We start from the raw sequence: 19,181 nt of genomic DNA on the forward strand, positions 1-19,181 counted from the left end.
CCGCTGCTGCGGTCCCACAGCACATAGTTCTAACGTCGTCGTCCAGCGAAATCCTGCACTTTGCAAACCGTCGCACCACGAAATCACGTGGAGCGGCTCAAAATTTTTGCCTCGCTGCAGCTGCCACACCTGTATCACCCGTTCCGAGACGTCGAAGTTGCGGCCCAGTGCGCAGTTCGCTTCTTCTGCATAAATAATGATAGCGATTTTGAATATAGCCATGATCGAGCGCCGTACACTTACCGGACCCGGAGTACAAATGACGATTGATGAACCACTACATTAAAGATTGGTAAAATGTGGCAGGCTGTCATCATATGCGTCAAAGCCGAAGAGAAACTTCACATGAGCGGTGTCTGCTCTTCCGTCAACTACCGACACTCCCTGGCAACGCTGCCGTTCCGAGTGGCGGTGCCACTGTGATTGGAACAGCGGCCTTTCCACCAACTATCGACACTCCCTTGAGCACCGAGTGCGCAGTTTAAAGTAAAAAGAAACTTGAAGGACGCTTAAGCGTCCTCATTAAGAGTAAAACGAGATTTCATTATCGGGCCACCGCTGCTTATCAGCAGCCGCAATCTGCAGCCGCATGTGGGGAGTGGGGTGCCGGTTTGCTGATTATCGACAGCCACCATCGTCCGTCGCGCACCAAGCTGGGGGCCGGTTCTGCACGTTGGCAGAGCAGCTTCTCAAGGCCAGCACCAAGAGGGTTGTAACAGAGCCCCGCAGCAAAAATGCAACCATGCTGTAGCATCCTTGATATCTCGTTTGTCTCGGCGTTTTTTATGGTGCCATGCTTTGGTTTTGATTGTAAGTCGGCCCCCACTTCGAATTTTTAAATTTTAAAAATAGGTCGACCTACAATCGTGTAAATACGGTAGGCTTGATGTGGATTCAAAATTTTGGATGCAGATCCTGGTTTGGTGCGGACGAAAGTTTTGTAGGCTAGGCTGCGAATGGAGGAAGGGGAGAAACTGAGGTGCCTTCTGATAGAGCCGAGTGATTTCGATGGATAAGCAGCAAAATTCGTGGTATGCTCGGACCTGGTGAGGTTGTTGGTGATATGGATTCCAAGATACCGGTATGATTCGACTTTGGTAAGGGTGGTCGAATTCAATTAATGTGCGTAGCTGATGTTAGTGCGCTTGCGTGTTACCTGCATGTATTTGCACTTGGATATGTTGCTTATCATTAGCTATGTGGAACACCAGTTTTTAGTTCTGTTTAGGTCGCTTTGAAGCAATACGGGATCATTGTTGGTAGTTTTGCGACTGTACAAGACTCAGTCATTTGCGAAAAGACGAATTGTTGATGAAATGTCTGAAGGAAAATTGTATATGAAGATTAAAAACAGAAGTGGCCCCAGCACCAAGCCCTGCAGGACACCGGTGAAAACGAGAATGTTCATTATCGATAACAGTGAATTGACAGCAATCAGTTAGAAAACGGCGAATCCATGGTAATATCAGGGGATCGAGGCACAAGTTTGTAAGTTTGAAAGTTTAGCTAAGAGGTGTTGGTGGGGTACACGATCAAAGGCTTTTGACAAGTCCCGATATATGACATCAGTCTGAAATGAAGAATCGTAAGTTTAAGCTGAGATCGGTAGTGAACTCGAATAGTTGGGTTTCGCATGAGTAACCGGTCAGTGGTTTAAGGACTATGGTTTGGGAAAAAAATTTTATGAAAATTTTGAGGGTGTACTCGTAATGTGGTGTAATGCAGTGTTACAAAAACTCTATTTTTTTACAACAAAATAGTAGGGGCATTCAGTATGGAAGTTCACTTATTATATGAGTAAATGTATATTTGTGGAATGTTAATAGATGTTGCCAGGAAAGTGGCATTAAAAGCAATCGTTTAATTTCTTGTAGCAGAGAAAAAAGTTGGGCGTGTTAGTATTGGTTTATTTTGATGGAAGGGCAGCACAAAAAAAGACGAGACACTTGAGCAGAGCACACACTGTAACTGTTTAATTACTTTTGGGGGCTGTAATTGATTAGTGGAATGAATAGCATCTTTAAAGGAACTACTGATGATTGTAGTCATTTACTTCTAATGGCGTACAAGTTGTGTGTAATTGTTGCAGTTGCAGAGCTTCCAGTATGCCACATCCATCTTTGGCAGCCCTGATGTGGATGAGCAGGAGAAGGCAGCACTCGAGGGCCAACTGCTGGACAGCCTCGAGGTGAGAGAGAAAGTCGCTCTGTTTGTTTTTCAAAAGCCTGATTGTATATGGGGGAACTTGTAACACTCGACTCGAAAGACATGTGCGAGGTAGACAATTCACACGCTAACTTTCAGCTGGTTTTCAGTAACTTACAAGCACTACAAGTTTCCTCATGATGAGCCAACACTCTCGATTAGCCACCCTGGCTGTATGGTTGGTATCACATTAATGCGCAGTGTGCTTAGTGTGTATAGCTCTTCTATCTTTTTGTCATTCATACATGGCTCCTCTTTATTTGAGTTGCGTGTTTCCCTCACTGTATGTCTTGCATATATTCGTCAGTATATAAAATAAATGCCCTTTAAATAAATGCTCATAAAAAGCCTTCCTTTGCCGCTTTCCTGACTGCATTTTGCACTGGTGCATTACCCGACAGCAAGAATTCTCAAAAGCATGATCTCTATCTCTATTAGCATTCCATGGGACACTTGCTGGGGCACCAGCCATCAACTAGCAGTGTATCTATAACTGATTAAACCAAGCCAGGAGTCCTTATTAGTACCGGTGTGTGAATGTCAAAATTTTGGTTGCAAAGCGAATATGGTTAATAAAAAAGGTTGCGAATGGAATCAAGGCCTCGCACTGAGGCCTGCGGTTCCTGATAATTCGCTTAATAGAACACGTTTCAGGACTAATTGGTTCTGCATTGTTTTTGAAAAAACTAATCCTGCACTACATTTTAAGCCGAGGACACATATAAGACCATCATTAGGACATGCAAGTTGTGTAAGCAAAGTTTTAAGAGCAGAGTTATGGAGGCAAGTAAGACTTTTGCAAGACTGGTTGAGCCTAGCATGCCTTAGTGAAGGTGCAGAATGGTTGGGCAAGAGGAGGCTAGAATCCCTACAATGGCAAGCGGCCCAGACCACTGAGGTGTTATGAAGGTGCATGATTGATCAAGCCCTACTCAGTGGTATGAAGCCCCCCAGAAAAGAGGAAGCTAGGAGGGAACCAGTGGTTTTAGGTGACGTCACCCTTCCAGAAGACATTGCAGACGCTTTGGGGAAAGTGCCAAAAAACTGCTTTGAGCCTAGCATCCCAATGCATGAGCTTTTGCCTCTTAACTACCACGTAGCTAAGAAAGCTGAGAAAAGATGACGAAGAAAGTCATGTTCTTGACGGAGTAGACAGCCTGGCGAGGGCCACGCTGAAGGAGCCTGCCACGAAAAGGAAAGCCGTGATGGACAGGGTGCTCACGTATTGCAAGGATAACGGTCTGTCTCTCCTGCAAGCAGATAAAGAGGGAAGCTTCGTCGTCATCCCATCTGGCCTCTACAATGAAAAAGCATTGCAAGCAATATCGAAGAACTTTGTTGCAGTAAAACTATCCATGGCCGGTATTAAGGGCAAAGCAGTGATCCTCTGTAAATCCATGGAAATCCAGAACCTGGCAAGAGCTATAATCGACTCCAGAGTGAATATTTTGTCAGTCTTCTTCACTGTGAAAACCCATAAACCTGATGCACCGTTCAGGACAGTTGTTAGCAAGAAAGGCACCTGGCAGGAGCACATCAGTTGGTTTTTGTTGAAGGGCTTAAATGACCTATAGTCGGATGCAACTTTAGAAGGCAGCGGCATTTGTCCCTCAAAGGCGGATGCACACGAGCCTCCGCCAATAAGCGCACACTTCAGGTGACGTCGTGAGCCGGATGGCTGGTGACCCCGCCGACGGAGGACATACCTAACATGGCCACCCTCGCTTCGAAATGGGCCAAGTTCGCGTCAGCTGTGTGAATCTCTCTTCGTCAGAGTGGATTCGAATTGTTTGTGGGCATCGGCCATGCCGGAAATATTATTGCGAGCTTACAATGCACAATTGGTGCCGCGTGTGTTTGTTCTGAGCCGTGAGCTGACAAAAAAATATTACAGCGAACATCAGTGACGCTGCGCTGCGCTTCGTCTGGAAACAGGATCCCGCGGCGACACACTGCTGCAAACAAATATCATGCGTGTTTGTTCTATGGTGTTTTGTTTTGCTCCTAAGTGAAGGTACGACGTGGAGAGTTTGCCAAAGTCTGGTACCTACTGTGAGCGTCGGGTGTGTTTGTGTACTGTGCCCCTGCGTTTCTCGTCGAACGTGGCGAAGTGATGGAGCAAAACTATTATCAGGATAAATGAGAAAAGCGTGCGCGGATGAAGCCAACCTATGAGTACTTCAACCGAAAAGATTTGCGAAAGCAACCTCCAGTGCAAAGATTCGTTGCTGCCAGCTCAGCGTGCGAACGATCGATCATTGGTAGCAGTATGATAAGATAGCCGAGCGTCTAGCAAGCTGTTGTTCGAGTGTCGCTCGGTGCCGTCGATCTTGCTCTGTAGCAGACGCCGCACAGCGTTGTAAAAGGCACGGAGTTATTTTTCTCTCGCATTCTGGCATGTGCTGTAGCATTTTTATCATTATAGTTTTACCAAACCACTCATCAAGATACACAAATCTTATTTACAACGAGAAATACGCGTTTTAGAAGCAGTCACAATTTTGTGTGCGGGACTATTTCTTTAGTCACAGAGGCAATTGGCTGCTGCACTTCGGTCACCTGGGACGGGGCCTCTCCTGTCTTCTAAAGTTGTACCCGACTATAGACGGTTTAGGCCCTTTTGTTGCAAAAATTTTTGGGGATGTTGCCAGCATCTTGGAAGGGGAGCAACAGATTGGACATCGTTTATCTATTTTATTTATTTGAAACACCTTACAGGTCCATAGGGCATTGTGTAAGGGGGACGCCAAATTTCAAACCTTTTCAAACAAATTAAGCAGAACGGAGTGAAAAGAAAAAGGTAGTACACAGCAAAGTTACATGGACCCATGAAAAAAGAAAAGAGTTATAAACCTGTTGACAGGGAAATCAGGAAAAGATATACGCAATAGATGTTAAAGCACAACAAAGTAGTATAAAATGCTCATAGCTCATGTTATTATCAGCGCATAATCAAAGGAGTTGTGATGTAATACAATTCATGATATGCTGAGGAAAATATGACAAGCAGATATGAAAAAAAAAAAGATGAAAAGCATAAAAGAAAGACGTAAGGACTATAAAAATTGCATCAAAATGGTGTTTAACGGTTGAAACAAAGCAAAAACAATATTATGATGATATGATTGAAGGCATGGCTTCAATGGCTTCAATAAAATGTGCAGTGAGTTGGTGATGGAATGTATCTGGATGAGGCAGAGAAGCAACATTATCTGGTAAATCATTCCATGATCTGGTTGCTTGAGGCAGTCCAGATGAATTGAAAGCAAATGTGTCATTGTATATCCGTGTTAGGCTGAGGTGATTGTGCAATCTTTTAGACATGCGACATGGAACATCGAAGTGGAGCAAACATGATCTATTGAGGTGAACATACTTGTGAAATAATGTTAAGAGAGAATGTCATGACGTGTGACTATAGACTGTATTGAAAGATCGGTTCTGATCTGAGTGATGCTAGGGTAGCAGTTATAGTTTCTTGAAATGAATCGTGCAGCACTGTTCTGGATGGGCTCTAGCCTGGTGACGATGTTGTTATGATAAGGAGACCAAATGGGTGAAGCAAACTCAAATTGTGGATGAACAGAAGTAAAGTAAGCTAGTTTACGAATGTTAGCAGAAGTTCTGGGATTACGGTGTAGGTACCCTAAAGACTTTGAGGCGATGGCACATATGGGTGTGATAAGGAAGGACCATGAAAGATCTGAAGAAAGGTTAACCCCCTAGGTATTTTTAATAGGATACGTGACGCAATAAGTCATCTTGAATATGGTATGTGTAGTTAGAATTATTACGTTTGCGACTGAATGAGATGACTTTGCACTTTGATAGGTTCAGAGTCATTAACCATGTGTTGCACCAGTCGTTAATAAGTAGAAGATCTGATAGGAGTACCAGGTGGTCATCAGTAGAGTTAATAGGATGATAGATAATCCACTCATCCACGAAAATGCGCATACATGAACTTGCGTTATAGGGTAGATCATTTATATGCAGTCGACGACCGAAAACTCGGACCTCTGATTTTTCGGACATGCTTGATTATTCGGACTTTTTCGTAGCACTGTGACATGGCCCATAGAGCCAATGTAAAAAAGCACCTGAAATTTCGGATGCACCGCAGCTGACTGCTTGATTTTTTGGACCTCGTTCGCACTTTCCGCCAATGCCCAACCCACCTTATCATGCGTACAGTGGAAGCTCTTTAATTAAAACTGCAAGGAAGATAGAAAATGTCATCGAACAAAACGAAAATCAAGCCTCGTAAATGGCAGGGCTGACATTCTCAGCGAGTCCGCATATTCGCCCGCATGGTTTTGAATTCAGACCGTTCTTGGACATCATCCAGTGCACAAACTTGAATGTTTGTCACAGTTCGCAAAACTCATTCATCCTCGAGTCTTTCATCCCAACTACAGGAAGAGGAGCGAAAAGCTTGAGAGGCGTATGACTTCTTGGAGAGAGAGAGCGCGGAGCAAATCATGGTGCATTTCAAAGCGAGGTCAGCGTACCCACGCAAAACGCACCACAACCCTTACTTTTCTATTGTAAATCGGTCAACTACTGCCCATTTGATGACAGGCAAGACGCATATCATTTACACAAGCCACCGCAGAGTGCATATCGCCGGTTACGATGTCAATTTTGGCTTTAGTCATTATCGTCAGCCTGACTACGCCCACTGCAGGGCAAAGGCCTCTCCCAATGTGCCTCTCTAATGTGGGGCCACCATATCCCCACAAACTTCTTAATCTCATTTGCCCTCCTAACTTTCTGCCACCCCCCGCTACACTTGCCATCTCTTGGAGCCCACTCGTCACCTTTAAGGACCAGCGGTTATCTTATCTTCGCATTGTATAGTGCCTAAAGTTACTAGGCATAATTACGGAGGCCAAAGCCGACAAAGTGCTTGTTTCAGCCTTTTGTTGGTTCTTAAATGGTTTTGCCATCTTCACCTTCTTGTCGTTCCGGAGCCTTCGTACTGCAGACGTAGCACAGTTCCCACATCAGCGGGTTCGCTTTCGCGTCTAGACTTTGTCCCAGCCCATGCGTTTGTCGGCGGCGTTCCAAAGGAGTATAGCCATCGTACGCTGAGTTTGTGAAAGTGGATGCTATGTATCGCAAACAGTGATGGCGGGCGCCGAGATTTATTCATGAGGAGCTTCAGAACTGCACACAACTACTGACTGAATCCTCTAGCATATTGGGAATAAATTAGTGATTCGTTAGGGTAAATCAGAAACAATAAAGGACCAAGCACACTGCCCAGCAGCAGACTGGAGGAGACCGAGGAAAGATTAAAAGAAAGATTGTTGACAAATATGACTTTTTGCCGATAGGAAAGCCAAGATAACGTCAATGAGTCTAGTCAGAGGGATGATAATTTGGAGGGATGGTAAGGGATGATAATCTATTGATGTTAAGGACCTATTTTAGTCAGTGCCCCATAACCACCTGTTTATTGCAGTTCAAAAAGGCATAGACGCAAATGGCACAATTGTCTTTCAGAATGCAGCCGGGCTAAGTGTCGACAGTTTTGTCATTTATAGAGTTTATGTTAATGCCACTTTATCCAGTTTGACGACCGATGGTTTTCACAATGCCAGGGCATTTGTATTGGATCATGTGTTGCTCCAGTCTTGTGTAACATTTTCTTACATCAATTGACAACATTTTAGTTTCACTAAGTGACGGTGGAAGAGCCGTAAAGATTTTTAGATATGTTGATGATTTTTTAGTACCTTTAAAGGAGCGTATTGTAATTCGTCATGAGGAAATCGCTAGGAAAATTTTTGCAACTGTTCGGACACCATAACAAAGGGCTCTCTTTCACGTATGAGTTGCCGAAAAAAACAGCCTTCAATTTTTAGATCACAACATCAAGCTTGGAGAAAGATGTATTAGCTGGTGTTACCACCCTAGAGCAAAGAAAGATTTTCGCCCTTTGATTCGGCCCGGTCAAACACTGTCAAGGGAGCTATTGTAACTATTTTGCTGGAATCCGCACTCCCCAAGTCATGCCCTTACATGATGCAGGCGAGCTTTCAGGGAGAGGTAGCTAGCTAGACTGCACAAAGCAGGGTTCTATGACCACGTATTGGCAGCTGTGTCTAAGGCATGCTTACAAAATATCAAGGGGAGACTAAAGAAAACACAGAGACAAGAGCGTAGCAGTGCCAAGCCAGTGACGATCCCATACACCCATAGTGTGTTCCGCAACCTGAAAAGGGTTGGCAACGAGTGCGGCCTGCCGGCGTACCAGATCTACCCACCCATTGATGCTCTTGCAAAGATGAAAACGATCATAACCGTGAGCCATGAGTTGAGGAAATCAGAATTCTGAGTAGAGGTATGGACAGATTAGCTTGGGAATTTTCGCAAGTGTTTTTTATCAATGAAAGGGGCGGCATGTGCGTCAGCACCACATCAGTCTCCCTGCGAGCCAGTGAATCCAGATTATAAATAGGCAAGAAAATGTAGTCTGCTCTCTTTAATATACTAGATTTTTTATTTTTTATTTTTTCTACCATCATGAACACGCATGCACTGAGTACCTTCATTCTTTATAAATGTAACATGTCTGCTTCAGTAAAAATAGTTGGAGTACAGCACCCATCCTGTCAAGTTCTTTCTGTGTCCTCCTCTTAAAATGTAGTGCTGGGTTACTTTTTCAAAAACAGTTCCTGATAAATAAATAAATATCTTGAAATAATTTCAAATATGAATGTAGTGAGTGGAAATTGGGAACGAGCACTTTTTCACAAACCATAGTTGTATAAAAAGATATATTGTACACTGAAGGAACCTCCCTCGTTAAGGGGGTCCATGGCCTTGCCCAACTATTAAGCAGCCAAATCAGTAGTTTATTCCCGTTCAAGCAAAAAACCAGCAAGACCAGCTTTTCACTTGCAGTAGTGCAGTGTGATGCGAACTATGAAATGCCTCGGGCAGCTTCGGAACAAAAGTTTATTGTGCGGTGGCCAGAACAAAACATCAATGTGCTATCTTCAGCTCATGTCTGTACTAGTAACCAGGCTCTGCCCTTTCACAGGAGCTCATGCATGCACGTCAACACAGAATGGTTGTGGCTGCTTTCACAACGTGACACAACATCAAGACACTCAAGCAAGCAAGGCAGAACCAATCCTAACTCAAAGGACACAACGAAACGTTGCACTCACTTCAATGCAGTACCATTGATGGGGCTGCGAGCGCCACAGCCACTCACACCAGTTATCCCTTGTGCACCGCTGGAGGGCTGCCACTCCTCCGGTGTGCTGCTTGCTCGGCCATTATCTAGAAGTCGCCGAGGTCACATGCATCCTGGCGAGAACTTGCCAGACATGCGAAGTGGTATTGTACCCAGGGGCACTCACTCGCACCCAAACGACGCCAATGACATGAGCTTGTCTCGTGCAGCCCTTATATGCCGAACCATAGATGGGCCAGGGCCCCACAACACATATTTGATATCACTCACATCAGCATCATTTCTTTAACCTGTAAGGCCCATGGGGCATTAAATGAGGTTGGTAGGTATGTCCCAAAGCTGCATGTCGGTTATAGCGGAAGGACTTGAAGTGCGATAGCCCTGGGTCTGAGAATTGTTGCCCATGTGGCCAGAACCTGTGCACAAAAAAAATGAATGCAGTCAGCAGTGGCAGCACCTGCAGGTGCCACATCGGCCATCAGGAACAGAATGCCCATTGCTTTGGCCACGCTGAATTTACAGATGGCAGCGAACTGGAGATCGTGCCTAAAACAGCGACAGCAATCTCAAACATTTGAGAAGCTGTCACCCTTAATCACCCTTCCACAGCGACCTTTAATTGCAAACAGAATTTGATAACGTTGTGTGCCGGTGATGATAAGCAAGGGGTATAAACAAACATAACGAAGCTCTGTGGCAATACATTGCTTTGTTGTATACTGTGTAGGGAACTTTAACAGCATAAATCTGTTTGCTGTATGCTATGTTACTGTCCCATACCTCTACAATGAATTATATTGCTTTTTGTGCAGGCACTTGTGGAAGTGGACAACAAGGCTGCATCACAGCTGATGTTGCGGCACCTTGCTCACCGTGTGGATGATATCATGCATCGCTTGGAGGCAAGTCATTCAGGACCAAAAACTTGGACAGGGTGGATTTGGTGGTTGAGTTTTGGCCATGCAGGTCGTGCTTGTGCCTAGGTGGCATCACTGGCACAGCTTGTCTTCAGTCTGCAAACAAGGCGTGGCATGAAGCACAGCCAATAGAGGAGGGTGTTGATTAGCCAAAAATGTACAGCCCAGGGGGTTTACTTCTATGTGAGGTCCTTGTGGGGCAGGATGACAGTTCTTTTCATGCACACTTTTGACCTGAAATGCTTCATTTGCTGGCGCAGCTTTAATTCGGAAATCCGGATAATTCGAACTGCCACCTTGGTCCTGGCCTTTGTAAGTCTATGGCTTCGGATGCTACGGGTCTCGTGCCGGTTAATTTGAACGGGCTCTCGCAGGGAGGCCGCATCCATGTAAGACCGGTGCAGAGAGAGGTCGTCAAAATAGCACTGCTCAAAACCCGAGTTTCATGCTGCAGAGTTGCTCTTGCACTTCTGACATGCGGGCGACGGCAGGTGTGAAGAAAAACAGACGGCCCCATCTCAGAGACCAGTCCGACAGCGTAGTTTTGGTTTCGCTTTTCTGAGCTTCGCACTAGCGATGGCGGTTCAAGCAGCCACCATCAGATAGCCAACCTAACTGCGCTGAGCACCGTTTCGGATGCTGACTAGCAAGTTACTGGCGTTTTGTTTCCCCCTTTCTTTTCTGTTACCGCTTCGACACCATTTTCTTCGCTTGCGTCCGCATGGTTCCATTCTTCCAGTGCGCCGAAACTGCACGCTCGTCATGTGCCATTTGCTGTCTATGCAGTGAAGCCTCCTCACCTGCAATGGTGCTGATGGTTGTGACGCGGTAGCATTGGAGCTTCCCCGCGTCGCACCATGCATTATGCAGGATGCCCTTCTGAATTTGGAGCAGTTCTGCTTCGATGCATCGTACAGTATGCACGCAATAAAGCATTGATGGAAACATGAAAAATGCTTATTGCCGTGCTGTTCTTATCTTAAAATCGGGCAATCATAGCCCAGTCTTTGCCAAATACATTTGCCATGATGCAAGCAGTTCTTGGCAGTTTTTTTTTCAAGGTCATTCAGTAATTCGAACATTTTTTCCTCCCTATGAAGTTCAAATTTACAAGCATTTACTATATTAGTACCAAGTGACTGAATGGCAAGGCACCACTGTAACTGTGGGGTACTTCGAAGCGCGATGTCGAGGTCGACACCTGGTTGCCTTACAGGGGAAAACACGATACTCTGCGTGGCCGCCAGCAAATGGCCCCGGCCGAAAGACGTTTGTGGACAAAAGAGAGAGAGAGGGGAGATGTGACGTAGTGCAAGTCATGCACACGCGCCTAGCCGGACAGAAGCAGCCCCCATTTCTGTTATCTAACCGCTTGCCTATATAACCGCTCCCCTTCTTTCTGGTCACGCTTTCCAAATCGAAACTCGTGATAAGCTAGGTTTAGTGCTGGTTTGTAGAACGCTTCAAACTTTCGCTTCAGTACAGCAATGTCGCTTTTATCCTCTCCAGCATCAAATACGAAAGTGCTGTACGTTTTGCGTGCGTCTTCTCCAATACTGATGAGAAAAGTGGCTGCCTGTACCTCTTTCGGTTGTTGGTCCAGGTAGGTTGCAGTTGAGAAGAGCTGGAACTCTTGCTTCCATGCTTCCCAGCTATGCCAGACATCTCCCGTTGTATCCAGGGCCTTCGGTGGTGGCAGCAGCGAAGTGACGGGGGCGGCAGGCTGGGCGCGGTGCTGCTCGGCGTCTGTCATGGCTCTGGTCCGATGAAATTACCCGGGTCTCCCGGATTGCCGTGCTTCTGCCGTCGGTTACGTTGCCCGGTTGCGTTGCGCGATCGCTAACCGGCCACTTCTGACACCATGTGGACACGACGAAGCATGGTGCATGAATGACGCTTTATTGAAGAAGGCGAGCGGTTATATAGGCAAGCGGTTAGATAACAGAAATGGGGGCTGCTTCTGTCCGGCTAGGCGCGTGTGCATGACTTGCACTACGTCACAACGTTGACTCCATGCAGATAAGATTTGTGACCCTCAGAACATGGAGGATATCTACAGATCAACGCATGAGCGCAGCAAAACAATTTGGAGAAAGCAAAACTTATTGGCGGATGCCTGTTGACGTTCTGGGCTAGATCGGCGCACTTTCACTTTCCGTACTGAAATCCAACAAACCGAAGTTGTCTCCCAGGTCACTGTTGTTATCATCATCTAAAAGATGTATCAGAATCGGTGCAGCAGCACGCGGTGTCGACACCATTAAGGATACAAGCACTGATCAGCCAACTTCGGTGGGTCTTTAAAAACAACCGCACGGCAAACTCAAAACGAAAACCAAAACTGAAAAAATAGTTCATATATTACTCACCAGAAGGCGGTAGTTGTTCACAACTGCTTGGCAAGCGGGTAAATACGAATTTGCAGCCATTGATAGTAGGCTATCGATGGGAATAGGCATGGGCAGGAAAGAGTTAAAGGGTTGCTAACCACCCTCAGGTCGAAAATATTTTTCTATGTCCCTGGAATGTGCGGCCGCAAGCATTTCTTGAAAAGACATTAATAGTGGAGCTACAGCCATCACAGTCAAGCTACTTCGCCATGCTCCTCTCCTTCTGTCCCCTCTCCGAGATTTTTCTCTCTCCCGCCTCATCAACTCACCTCCGCCAAAAGCAAAATTCACCGCAGCAGTGCACTAGTCGTTTGAGTATCCACCTCACATGTGGGACGTGCAGGGTTTGATCCTGAGCTCCGCCGGGTACCCACCGGTGATACAATGGGTACAAGCTTTCCCCTGCCCGATGCTCAGTTTCTTTAGGATGAAATGCTTGGGAAATGGACAGATGCCCTTGCGCCATAAAAATTCATCGTCATCATTCCAAGCGAAATTCGCCGTCCTCCTCTGATTTTAGCTGCAGGTGTGGAGTCTGGCGGAGTATGTCACATGTCGACAGCATGGCCCCACCTTGGAAAGGATTCTTTTCTTGCTTTTTGCTACCCGAGATATTTCTTGCGGGAGCAGCAGCGGGAGGTCCTCGTGGCGTTTCATTGCGCTTTCTTTTTCTTTGTCCTTTCTTGCCCCAGCTGTCGTTTTTTTTTTTCTTGTAGGTGCGACTCAAGGCATAATCTTTTGGTAATTTGTACTGAATCGTGGTTTGACTTCAGTCACTGCCTGTTGCATCCAATGACGAAACAGCGTTGACATTTTCTCCGCACATTGAATGGTCGAAAGACCCGATCAGCTCGACCACCTCAACATGTTAATGACGGCATCCTTTCATGTATGTGTTTGTGTGCTTAAGTGTCTTCCGTAGTTAGCGAGCGGCCTCATGTTTGTCCACATGAGGCTGCCCCACCGTTTTACAACCAGAGGGGTGGGTGTCCCTTTTGTTCGAAATGCATGACGAAGTGCGGACCCAGGATATACCCGGAAACTGTCTGGAATTTTCTTGGAAGCAAGCCTCTGCACGTGTGTGCTTCTTTGTGTGTGTTAGTGTGTTTCTTGTGTACATTTGTCTTTTCTCTGTTCTAAGTTCGTGGCTTTCAACGTAGCAGAGAAAAACCAGGACAGCGGCAGTGTAGACTAGAAGGATGAGTGAGAAGCAGTGTGTGTGCGGAACGGTCAAGTGCATGAACGAGGGGAAGGCCGTACGACACGGCACAATGCATAGAACACGCTGAAGCATTCATGAACTGGGACAAGAAACTAAAAACCTTGTTTTTATGGGCTTGTATACATGCGCAAAAACAAAAGGCGTGACGGAAAGCGCATGCACAACAAGCAGATGTCGCGATGCATCAGCCACGTCCGCCCTTCACCCGTCAGTCAGAATGATGGACCAGTGGAATGCCTTTCGTGAAGGTTTTGGCGGATGACGTCATCGCAAAGCTTGGGATCCTAGCGTAGCAGACAAGGAGGTTGGCTTTACAGAAGGAAGAGCGAACAGGCTGTGATTTGAATTTTTACTGCTTTCCGGGGTGTGCATGGCTCTAGTGTTACCCTTGGTGCCTCATCTTAGCAGTGGGTTTGTTTGTTTAAAATGTCCAGACCCCCTGGTCGATGGCCCTTTAAGGCCTCTAGTTTTCCTCAATCTTTCAAGAAATTGCAGATTTTAGCATTTTTTGCAGAATTATGTGTTAGCAGTTACGTATTCTTTCTTTGATGATGTTGTGTTTGTAGACATCGATAGGAATGATAGATGGATGGGATTTTGTTTAATTTAATCGTTTTAATTCTCTTGAAAAGTAGAACCTTGAAACAAATGAAGTCCTTGACATGCTTGTTGCCCCATCCGCTCAAGCAAACTAGCGTGTTGAATGCTGCTTCTCTGGCATCAGCACATGCTTGTATAGGAGGAGTCAATATTTGGTGCCTGTCGAAAGCAGTATTACTATGTTTGCTCGAATATACCGCGAATGTTTTTCCTTAAATCATCTCCTTCCAAAGTACCTCGCTTTATATTTGGAACTAGTTTTATAAGCTATGAATATTACACAGATTTTTTGTTATTCTTTGAGATAACAGCATATGTTAGAAGGCGTTTATAAAAAGAAAGAGAAATTAAAGTGCCCTGCCTGCACCGTGCGATAATAGCAATCTCACCCACCAAAGTTAAGAGCTGAAAGGTAAAGCCAACTTCTCGACGATCTTGGGTCATTGAGACAAAGTACGCAGCACGCACTGGCAAGAGAGATGCTACACACTTGGAAAGGAGGCCGCGCAATCCATTGAGAAAGAACAGAAAGCAGTGAGTCAAGGGAAGAGGAAAAAGGGCGAACAGGCACAGAACTGTGGAGCATGAAACAGTGGGGCAAGAAGTGGCGGCTGTTGATACGTGAAAAGTGTTGTGCAGAATATCACAGATTCTTTGTTCTCAGTTTGTGGAATTTAAAATTTTCCGCTGCAGAGAATTAGGGGTCCTAGTCATGATACTATCAGTGCAAGTTTTGTCATGGATAGTAAGTACGGTCAATGTCGCAATACTTGAAGGAGAGCTCGAGGGATTTTTACTAGCTGCTAATTTATTTTTATTTATTTGTCTTTTTTTCACGTGCCTGCCAACAGCATGGCAGCCTACAGTATGCTGCACGTTGCATGAAGAGCTGTACAATACACATGAGAAGGTAACCGACACAGTAGACATAGCAAACAAAAGAAAAATCAATGCACACTCGAGAAAAATTATGATGACAAACAAGGTGAAAAAATATCGCATTGTGTATACATAGAGCTGTAAAGGCAGACAAGTTTGTTGCTGGGATTACCATGGGCAGTGTGTCAAGGATAAAAAGAAGCTTGTAGTCTCAAACTTGTACGTGATAGCACTGTCATAGAAACTGCATTACAATAACATTGTAATGATTATTTGGTAGTTATGAGGGAACCTTCTTAAGGCCTTTGTTGCCTTGGCACAATAGGCTGGTCACTCCAGATAACAAAGAAATACTAGTGGGAATTAACAGCAAACTCTGTTGATCATACCAGCTTTACACTTTTGAGAGCGAAAAACGTGAATGGCATAGTGAACAGTATTTTGCTTGTGGTTTCAAATCTCATTCTGCCTTGTGTACGATGAGTAGGGCAGGAGTGAGAGCTAGGTGGATGGATGAGCTGGAGGCTCTTGTGCATTTTTGTTAAGCTCTGCTGAGTAGAGTACATGGGGAGAAAGCCTTGTTCCTATTTCTTTTGTTTATATTCGCCTGAATACAATATTTAGCTCAGCAGGAAGATTTGCATTGTGCCACGGTTGTGCTGCTTTTAGTCATGATCTAAAGCAAGGCTGGTGATGCAAAGTGGTGAGTGCCACCACCATGCCCTGCAGGGTGCAAGGAGATGCTGGCAAGGCTACAGGAGACTTCGTTCTGCTTTGTGGGAAGTGCTTATTCATGTTCTGAAAGCACAAACTTAGCAGTCATTTTTTGCTTTTAGGGGCAGCCAAAGGTGCTCTACCACTTCTTGCAAGGTGTCTGGAAAAGCAGGTGAGACTGATCCATGATGTGTGGGAGCAACTGCATGAGGAAGGACTGACCCAGAACAGTGTGTCATTGGTATTTATTGCGTACTTTGCTTTTGCTGTGTGCTCAAGGAATGTCGCAGCTGATAACATTGATAACATCGTATTTACTTGATTCTAACACATGCCCATTTTTAAAGGTCAGAATAAAAAAGTGCTATAACTTCTGTTGTAACGTGCACCAGATTTTCATGCTTCGATAAATAATTGAATCTTTTCACTTGGAGCAACCAACCTTTATTGGTTTGGTTTGGTTTGTGGGGGTTTAACATCCCAAAGCGACTCAGGCTATGAGAGATGCCGTAGTGAAGGGCTCCGGAAATTTCGACCACCTGGGGTTCTTTATCGTGTACTGACATCGCACAGTACACGGGCCTCTAGAATTTCGCCTCCATCGAAATTTGACCGCCGCGGCCGGAATCGAACCCGCATCTTTCGGGCCAGCAGCCGAGCCCCATAACCACTCAGCCACCGCGGCGGCTCTAACCTTTATTGCAACTGCTCTAATGTCACGATGAACCAAAACCTCGCCACTGCCTCAGTTGCATTAGCTTTTCTTAGCTCGTTCCTTCTTGGCCCCATTAGCATCTGCAATGCAGACATTAGCAGCACGCCTAGATGCTGCGCTCTGATGATATCATGGCGCGTTCATTTTCCTACATGATCTCAGGTGGCAATGGTGCATTCGGTGAACTTGCAGATTGCCAGGAGGCTGTGTGCCCTGGATTGGAGCGTCTGTGACGGTTACGCGCTTGGCACAGAGCTGTCCGGCTGTGCTAATGTGTGCTTAGAAAGCTTCCACACAAAGGTTACCTTTTTTTTTTCAACATGACATTGTAGTGAACACGGCATGTTCTTCGCAACTGGCGTTTCTATGTTGGCTCAAGTCCAGGTCGGCACCTTGCTGATGGGACACTTCAGATGCTCGCGAGGCCAATCGGTATCCACAAATGTGGTATGCTAGGTAGGCTATATCAATAATGGCGATGCACAGGAACATGCACAGGAAATACTAAGCCACCATTTTATAATGCCGGCGACAATAGGATGTTGCCGGTGTAGGTTCAGTTTTATACTAGGTACTAATGCTCATGTCATTTTGGGGGGATTTTTTCTGGAAGAAATTGTGCATTAGAATCAAGATATATACTAGTACACTTCTTGGGAATCTGTTTACATGACCTGTTTCCTCAACAAGTGCTTGGGTATGGGCTTTTGCTTAGCTTGTTGGCTCAGGTTATTTCTTCAGACACCCAGGACATTTGCACACAGTGACGGGGAGGAGCACGGCACATGCAACTACTGATGCTCTATTTTTCACATCAACTACCATTTGTTAAAGAGCAATCAAAATTGAGAATTTCCGACATATCAGTGTTTGCACTTTTTTTTTTTGCTTGGGAAACTGACAGGCTGTAATAGCGAAGGATTTTTTATCTTTCATACATGCTTGTCTCCTGTCTATTATCTGCACTGTATGAGGTCACTCTGCTCCAGCTGACCGAGAAGGCGAGCTTCCGCGCCAGCCACACGCAGGCGTTATTCAAGTACGCCACACGTTTCCCCAACCCGTGGCGCAGAGTCGGCAGGTCCGTACGAAATAGGCAACGGCAGGGCACGCTAGGAAATAGTCTATTATCCTACCGCAAGGCAAAGCACACTGCGGAAGAATGTTCTTTCCGTAAAATAGATGTTGAGTAACTCACCAAGTCGTTGACGTCGACCGGCGTTGGGTTCGGGGGCCGGCGGCAGCGAAAGGGTTCCTCGGGGCACTCAGATCAGGTCCGGCAGCAAGAGAGGGTTTCTCGCCGCGAGTTCCTCCTTTTATCCCCTCGGACATTGCCTCCTTAGGAGCAAATTTTCCGTCAAGCTCAGGCATGCAACCCTCTCCACAGAAGGCAGCGCACTGCCGTGACGTCACATCAGTGCTGGGGCGGAAATGAGCAGAGTCGCAGGGGTGCCTTCTCTCCACATTCCTGGTGGCCAGCGTGCACATGGAAGTCACGATCGCCGCTGGCGTGGGGGACGAGGGGGGGATACCAGTGTATCCCACAACTGCCATCAGAGGTCACGGAAGCATACCATTCTGAACCACAGGACTTCATGCCTGTGGTCTAAAATCAGTCATGTCTTTAACCTTAGAAAACTTCACCCAAGGAGTAGAGTCTGCATTGGGTCCTGTCTATTGCTGCATGTATGTGGCTTATTTTTTCCTAGCCACCCCTTTAAGGAGACCTAAAGACAGTAGCGTTATAGTCACTCCAGGATACGTTGATGACTTAAGGGCTAGAACAGTGATTGGAAAACGAGAAAGTTTTTGCACTGTTTCGAGGGTCTTGTTCTGAAATGGCATTCAACCAGGAAATGCTGACAAATGGTTACTTATGATTTGTCAATTTTTCTGCACATATTACAAAAATTCAAGCAGGGGGCTTAGTCAGGCTGGTTGGTGCACGTTGGTGGAAATGTCTGAATAGAGCTAACAGACGGGGCGGAAGAGAAGAATACAGAACATGCGCTGCGCACGTGTCTGTGTTCTTCCGTCCTCTCTGTTAGCGCTGTTCAGACATTTCCATCAACTTTAAAAAAGGCTGTGCATGTTGGACATATCACAGAGGAACAAGGGCATTATAATTTTCATTTTTGAACAGTTGAAAAATGTTAAAGTAGGCTGGCCACAACTTGTTGCAGGTGCTGCCACAGGCACACCTTGGTGTAAAAAAGGCTTACTTGCGGTCAAAAACTTTTGTAATGGTAGTTCCCTGTTTCAGCAATCCTAATAACTGGACAGGTTACGAAAACACGTGTGCATTTTTTTTTATGTAATCATTTATCCC

At 45.7% G+C, this 19,181-nt stretch overlaps 1 protein-coding gene across 1 annotated transcript in view; it reads left to right on the forward strand.

Annotated features, from left to right (window-relative positions):
• Vps8 (vacuolar protein sorting 8) overlaps positions 1–19,181 on the forward strand; it is a 201,730-nt gene that overhangs the window by 145,609 nt on the left and 36,940 nt on the right. Inside the window, 3 exon segments of the mRNA XM_077645110.1 lie at positions 2,090–2,188; positions 10,228–10,317; positions 16,260–16,309. Coding sequence (XP_077501236.1) covers positions 2,090–2,188; positions 10,228–10,317; positions 16,260–16,309 — 239 coding nt within the window.

This window comes from Amblyomma americanum, chromosome 1 (genome assembly GCF_052857255.1).
Source record: "Amblyomma americanum isolate KBUSLIRL-KWMA chromosome 1, ASM5285725v1, whole genome shotgun sequence".
Classification (NCBI taxonomy): domain Eukaryota; kingdom Metazoa; phylum Arthropoda; class Arachnida; order Ixodida; family Ixodidae; genus Amblyomma; species Amblyomma americanum.